The sequence below is a fragment of the Eimeria mitis genome, genomic scaffold (genome assembly GCF_000499745.2).
Source record: "Eimeria mitis Houghton genomic scaffold, Emh_scaff2721, whole genome shotgun sequence".
Lineage (NCBI taxonomy): Eukaryota > Apicomplexa > Conoidasida > Eucoccidiorida > Eimeriidae > Eimeria > Eimeria mitis.
The window spans coordinates 465-687 of NW_013571068.1; the positions used below are offsets into that span (position 1 = coordinate 465).

The window sequence follows — 223 nt, forward strand, 5'->3', positions numbered from 1 at the left end:
AGCAGCAGCAGCTGCTGCTGCAGCAGCAGCAGCAGCAGCAGGGGGCCTCCCGTAAACGCCAAACATATCAGTTGTTTTGTAACTACAAATCCGGGGCTACACAAGACCTAGTTTCTCTGCCTGCATGCACCTCATCCTCATCAGCAGCAGCAGCAGCAGCAGCAGCAGCAGCAGCAGCAGCAGCAGCAGCAGGAGAGTGGCTGCCGCTGCTGCGGCTGCGGGT

General features: G+C 59.6%; 1 protein-coding gene across 1 annotated transcript in view; it reads left to right on the plus strand.

Annotated features, from left to right (window-relative positions):
• Positions 1 to 124: 124 nt before the first annotated feature.
• The window catches only part of EMH_0057680 (uncharacterized protein), a gene marked incomplete at both ends in the record, with an annotated part of 6,152 nt that continues 6,053 nt past the window's right edge, over positions 125 to 223 (plus strand). Inside the window, one exon of the mRNA XM_013497505.1 lies at positions 125 to 221. Coding sequence (XP_013352959.1) covers positions 125 to 221 — 97 coding nt within the window. The remainder of the gene's footprint in view (positions 222 to 223) is intronic.